Raw genomic sequence first — 6824 nt, 5'->3', positions numbered from 1 at the left:
CCGGAGAAAATCGAGTGCACGTTTTTCAGTACACGGACCAATATTTGATTCTGAGTCAATAGGTATACGTGAAGGTGGGTCTACGAGGTTGAATTAAGAAGTTAATTTTCGAGTAATTTTAAAGCCTTTCCTCAGTAAGGTGAGGAAGGCAGAACCATTTCTGATCACTTTTTGTTATTTTAAAAGCAAAAAAGAAAGTTGACAAGACAACCTTTTTTCGACGAATTAACTATGGTCCCCTCGGAAAGAGCTGTCAAGTAGGACTTTTTCTGTCAAGAAGGGCCGCGAAGTTAATTTTTCAAAATTGATTTAAAAATCCATTTTAAATCCATTGCGATCGTACAAAGGGTCATTGTACTCAGAAGAATGAGCTTTATCGTTGTGAACAATAATATCACAAATTTAAGCTCAATTATCAACCTCCTCAAAGCAAGAGGAACGATGCTCTGGTTAAATTGCTTGGAAATGTTTTTAATTTCAAAATGGGTGATTGTTCGAAACGAACCCCACCCACCGGGGGGGGGCAACAAGCTGGGTTGGAAAATCTCGGAAAACTTTGGATCAACTCGTCATTTGCGGTTGATGTGTTGGATAAAAAGAAGGGGAGAAGGAATTAAAGGGGGCTTTTCTTATAAGGAAGCTCCTTTGCTTCCCGTGATTTCCGATGTTTAATCACACATGAAAAAGGGTCGTGTCGTTGCCATTCGAAATCGCTACGCTGTGACGAAAGTTTAGTCGAGCGAAAAAGTGTGTGCGTGTTCAATTAATGAAGCGCCATGTGGCAAAGAAAAACTTGATTGATTATTCCCCTGGGAGGAGAGGGGGGGGAGGCGATGGCTAGAGAAAAACATCTTCTGGAACTTGTTTGAGAAGGGTGAGAGGTATTAAAAATTCACAGCAGCATGCCTCGTTAAACATTTCATGCCCACGTAGATTTGATTTGCATGGTAATTAAATAATAAGGCTGTTTAGCCGTGGGGAGACGAGTGGTCCTAATTAACAATCAAAATGATTGGTAAGCATTTTTTGTACAAGAACAGACCTTTTCAGCTAGATTTATTAGGTTTCGCACTGAAGTGTTCATATAAAGTCGATTCATCCGAAAAATTACCTGAAAGTAGAACAAAGTAATTGAAATTTATTAGAATACACAATTACGTGAAACCCCGGACAGACGGTAATAACAAAATTAATAATATTTCAATAACAAATCCTGTTAAAACAACAAAAAGTGTTATTATTTTATCCTGAAGTTCAACATCAAGTAGAAAAAATAATAACAGTTTCTAATAAAATAACAAAATTTGGTATTGAAGTGATATTATATTGAAAATGTTTAATAACACGCTAATAAGAGGAAATGTTATACATTTCAAAAACTCTCGTAATAACAAAATTTGTTATTCGTTCAGTATACTGACTTAGAAATAAAATTACCGTAAATCGCACAAATGGAAAAGTTACAAAGTGTCCATAACACAATCTGTTATTATTTTTTCTTTTGTTAAATATGTTTATATCTTTGGGATAATTTTGTCTAATTTCGTCGGGGTCATTATTTTGGCCATGAAATGGTGTCCTTAAGCTAAAATTATTCTAAAAAGTTGAAATTTTGAAAGTTGATTTTTTTAATTATTTGATATACCCCCTAAAGGACTTTGTTTAAAATGGTTAGAACTATGGGATAATTTTGACCAATTTCGTCAGGGTCATTATTTTGGCCATGAAATGGGGTCCTTAAGCTAAAATTATTCTAAAAAGTTGAAATTTTGAAAGTTGATTTTTTTAATTATTTGATATACCCCCTAAGGGACTTTGCTAAAATTGGCTAGAACTATGGGATAATTTTGACCAATTTCGTCGGGATCATTATTTTGGCCATGAAATGGGGTCCCGGGCAGACGGTAATAACAAAATTAATAATATTTCAATAACAAATCCTGTTAAAAAACAAAAAGTTTTATTATTTTATCCTGAAGTTCAGCTTCAAGAAGAAAAAATAATAACAGTTTCTGATAAAATAACCAAATTTGGTATTGAAGTGATATTATATTGAAAATGTTTGATAACACGCTAATAAGAGGAAATGTTATACATTTCAAAAACTCTCCTAATAACAAAATTTGTTATTCGTTCGGTATACTGACTTAGAAATAAAATTATAATAAATCGCACAAATGGAAATGTTTCTAAGTGTCCATAACACAATCTGTCATTATTTTTTCTTTAGTTAAATATGTTTAGATCTTTGGGATAATTTTGACCAATTTCGGCAGGATCATTATTTTGGCAATGAAATGGGGTCCTTAAGCTAAAATTGTTCTGAAAAGTTGAAATTTTGAAAGTTGATTTTTTTTAATTATTTGATATACCCCCTAAGGGACTTTGCTAAAATTGGCTAGAACTATGGGATAATTTTGACCAATTTCGGCAGGATCATTATTTTGGCCATGAAATGGGGTCCTTAAGCTAAAATTGTTCTGAAAAGTTGAAATTTTGAAAGTTGATTTTTTTTTATTATTTGATATACCCCCTAAGGGACTTTGCTAAAATTGGCTAGAACTATGGGATAATTTTGACCAATTTCGTCAAGGTCATTATTTTGGCCATGAAATGGGGTCCTTAAGCAAAAATTATTCTAAGAAGTTGAAATTTTGAAAGCTGATTTTTTAAATTATTTTTTCCCCTAAGGGATTTTACTAAAATTGGCTAGAACTATGGAATAATTTTGACCAATTTCATCGGGGTCATTTATTTCACCATGAAATGTGATAAATTAACTTTTTAGAGTTAATTTTTTTTTTAATTTTGTTATGTTCCCTAACGGAATTGATTTATTTATTGAGAATTTTTGAAGTGTGAATAACAAAAACTGTTATTATTTTCACAGAGCCAGGAAGTCGGAGCTGACGTTGAAGTGAGCTGGAGTGAGACCTCGGAGACTGCATCGGATTCAGCAAATTTTCAGCAACTTTTACTTGGAGTCGGAATCTGTGAAGTCGGGTATTTTTGAAGAGCTGAAGTCGTCGTTGACGTCATATCCTGCATCCAGAGTCGGAGTTGTCTTCAAAGTATGTATTCAATGTCGCTTGGAGGTACCCGACTCTGCAGCCCTGACTAGTACAGAGGAGTTATGGCAACTTTCAAATAAACCAAAACAATAACTTTTTTTGTTATGGAGACATACCAGTTCAATAACATTTTCTGTTATTATGCTGCTCCACCTCTCCGCACAAAATAACAAATCTTGTTATTCCTTCATGATTCCTTCTGTGTTATTGGTTTGTTATTGCAATAACAACATAATAACAGTTTAAGTTATTCTTCGAACAAATCTTTGTTATTGATTTTTGTTATTTTAACAACTAATCCGATCATCCCAATAACATATTTCGATCTTCTCACAATATCAAAAACTGTCCTTCCCAAGTTATTTCCGTCTGCTCGGGACGATTATCAAAAATCAAAAATAAAAATATTTACAAAATTTTATGTTTATTTTTTATGAAAAAGGCTAGGGCGTCCAATTTTCCCGGGTTTTGAATTTCCCGGGAAACGGTAAAAATATTTTTGAAATCCCGGGAATTCCCGGGATCCCGGGATTTTATTAAACAGTCATAAAATCTATATTTTCATTATATTCGTTATGTTTTTTAGCTTAAAATCAAACAAACAGCTCAATTATATTATTATAATCTACACTTCTATCTAAACATAGACGACAGCTTTTAAATAGCTTAAGGGTTCACATAAATGTAAATTGGCATAAATGTCAGAGGTTGGTATGAGAACACATTTAAACTTTTTTAAATCTATTTTCAAGACATTAAAATAAATATTTTCATCCATCAACAAAAAAAATAAAAAACTTTTGGTTGTACCATTGCCGAGATATAACAATTTGAAGTTGGCAGTTTAAAAAATGGGTGCTACGATATCTCAACACTGCTTTGACCAAATCGGCTCATAATTTTGGTGAACACTCGTTAAACTAGTTCCGTGTGCCTGACGAAGGCCGATATTGAAAAAAGTTTATTTTTAAATAAGGCCGTTGCAAATATTTTTTGAAGATTATGTCCCTCGACTCTGACCAAAGTCCCCCCCTTCGACGGGGGGGGGGGGGGGGGCAAAAAAAAAACAAAGTTTAAACATTGAATTTAGGAGCCATGGTTTCAACATTTGAATGAACTAAGTGTTTAAAAATGCATTTTACACCTGCCCAGATGTTTTGCAACATGCTAGAAATGATTATAAATGCAGAAAAATACGTTTTAGATTGTTTTAAGTTGATTTGACTTCTCCTTTCTTTAAAATTTTGAAGATTTTAGAAAAAAAATTTGATTATCTTTCAAGTGGATTCAATAAATTTTCTGTAATAAGATTTTTTGCATTTTCTACATGTATGTAACCCCTTAAAACGAAATAAAAATATATATTTTTTGTTTTTTTTTTTAATTCTGCTTTGGCCAACTGGGGAAAACCGGGACTAAAGTCTGAATAGTTTAATATATTTTTTTCATTTGTTTAAAATGCTGCAGTACAATCTCCGTGATTACGAGGAGGCGTATGGACAGAAGCGAAGGCAGCAGCACCAGCTCTTCCGAGCAAAAGTGCGCCACCAGGAAGAGTTGGAGTTTGAGGACATGGAGCAGCTGCATCGCTCAAACGAAACGCGCAAGTTCTACAAGAAGCTCAACGGATCCCGAAACGGCTTCACGCCGCGAGTCGAAATGTGCCGGGATAAAAATGGAGCTATCTTGACGAACGAGCGTGAGGTGATTGACAGGTGGAAGCAGCACTTCGATGAACACCTGAATGGCGCAGAAGCAGAGGCAGGGGTCCAAGGCGGCAGGAGAGAGGACTTCATCGGTACAGCGGGAGAAGGAGAGGAGCCAGTTCCCACGATGAGGGAAGTTAAGGATGCCATCAAGAAGCTGAAGAACAACAAAGCAGCGGGTAAGGATGGTATCGGTGCTGAACTCATCAAGATGGGCCCGGAGAAGCTGGCGTCCTGTCTGCACCGACTGATAGTCAGGGTCTGGGAGTCAGAACAGCTACCGGAGGAGTGGAAAGAGGGAGTAATATGCCCGATCTACAAGAAGGGGGACAAGTTAGATTGTGAGAACTACCGTGCCATCACAATCCTCAACGCGGCCTACAAAGTGTTCTCCCAGATCCTCTTCAGCCGCCTATCGCCAATAGCGGAAGGTTTTGTTGGAAGTTATCAAGCCGGATTCGTCATGGGGAGATCAACAACCGACCAAATCTTCACTGTGCGACAAATCCTCCAAAAGTGTCGCGAGTACCAAGTCCCCACGCACCACCTTTTCATCGACTTTAAAGCCGCGTACGACTCAGTCGATCGCGAAGAGCTATGGAAAATTATGGACGAGAACGGTTTTCCCGGGAAGCTGATCAGACTGATCAAGATGACGATGGATGGGGCTAGGTGTTGTGTGAAGATATCGGGTGCGGAATCGGACTCGTTTACTTCACTTGGGGGGCTTCGGCAAGGCGATGGGATCTCTTGTCTTTGTTTCAATGTCGTGCTAGAAGGTGTTATGAGACGAGCGGGCTTCAATATGCGGGGCACGATCTTCAGCAAGTCCAACCAGTTCATCTGCTTCGCCGACGACATGGACATTGTTGGCAGAACGTTCAAGGCGGTTGCGGATGCGTACACCGACTTGAAGCGGGAAGCAGAGAAGGTTGGGCTAAGGGTGAATGTGGCGAAGACAAAGTACCTGCTGGCAGGAGGAACCGAGTCCCTTAGGGCTCGCATTGGGCCAAGCGTTACAATCGACGGGGACGAATTCGAGGTAGTGGAGGAGTTTGTATACCTCGGATCGTTGGTAACGTCGGACAACAGCTGCAGCAGGGAAATTCGGAGGCGCATCATCGCTGGAAGTCGTGCCTATTTCGGTCTTCACAAGAGCCTAAGGTCCCGGAAATTCTCCCTACATACGACGTGTTCCATCTACAAGTCGCTGATAAGACCGGTCGTCCTCTACGGGCACGAGACGTGGACAATGCTCGAAGAGGACTTACGAGCGCTAAGCGTCTTCGAACGTCGAGTGCTAAGGACCATCTTTGGCGGCGTATATGAGAACGACGGATGGCGGCGGAGAATGAACCACGAACTTGCACAACTCTACAACGAACCAAGCATCCGGAAGGTCGCGAAGGCTGGACGGTTGCAGTGGGCCGGTCATGTTGCAAGGATGCCGGAACGTACCGAGCAATTGAGCCAACGGAACCAGAAGATCAATCCTGCGAAGTTGGTGTTTGTGTCGGAACCGGTAGGAACAAGACGTAGGGGGGTGCAACGTGCGAGGTGGGTGGACCAAGTGGAGAGCGATCTAGAAAGTGTGGGTGCACCGCGAAATTGGAGACATGCAGCCATGGACCGAGCTTGTTGGCGGAGAATCGTGCAGCAGGCCAAGCTAATGGTGTAGCGCCAATAAAAGTAAAAGTAAGTAAGTAAAAAATTAATATTCATTAATGTAATAACCAGTCTTTTAAAAATATAGAGGGATAAATAAAACATATTTAAAGCACTAGGAATTTTGTGAATCTGTAAACTCAAATTCAACAATTTTCACTAATAAGCCAAATTATTGCTGATATATGCCGAATACAAATTTTAATGCTATTATACTCAACTATTTATGTATTTGTACAAAAAATATGTTTCCGGACCAAAATTTGTTTTTTTTTTTTCAATTTCGGGAATTCCCGAGACAAATTATAAAAAATCCCGGGATTCGCGAATTCCCGATTTTGGAAAAATCCCGGGATTTTTGTCCCAGGAATTTCCGGGATGG

The 6824-nt window shown here is 38.5% G+C and overlaps 1 protein-coding gene across 1 annotated transcript; it reads left to right on the top strand.

The window, feature by feature from the left end:
• Positions 1 to 4529: 4529 nt before the first annotated feature.
• LOC120431820 (uncharacterized) lies at positions 4530 to 6299 on the top strand (the record flags this gene model as incomplete). The annotated part of the gene is made up of 3 exons (XM_039596939.1): positions 4530 to 4775; positions 5295 to 5708; positions 5820 to 6299. Coding segments are annotated over exons 1-3 (1140 nt in total), but the record flags the coding sequence as incomplete, so codon positions are not given.
• Positions 6300 to 6824: the final 525 nt, after the last annotated feature.

This window comes from Culex pipiens, unplaced genomic scaffold (genome assembly GCF_016801865.2).
Source record: "Culex pipiens pallens isolate TS unplaced genomic scaffold, TS_CPP_V2 Cpp_Un0024, whole genome shotgun sequence".
Taxonomy (NCBI): Eukaryota; Metazoa; Arthropoda; class Insecta; order Diptera; family Culicidae; genus Culex; species Culex pipiens.
The sequence above is the reverse complement of the archived record's forward strand: the minus strand, read 5'-3'. Positions and strand labels throughout refer to the sequence as shown.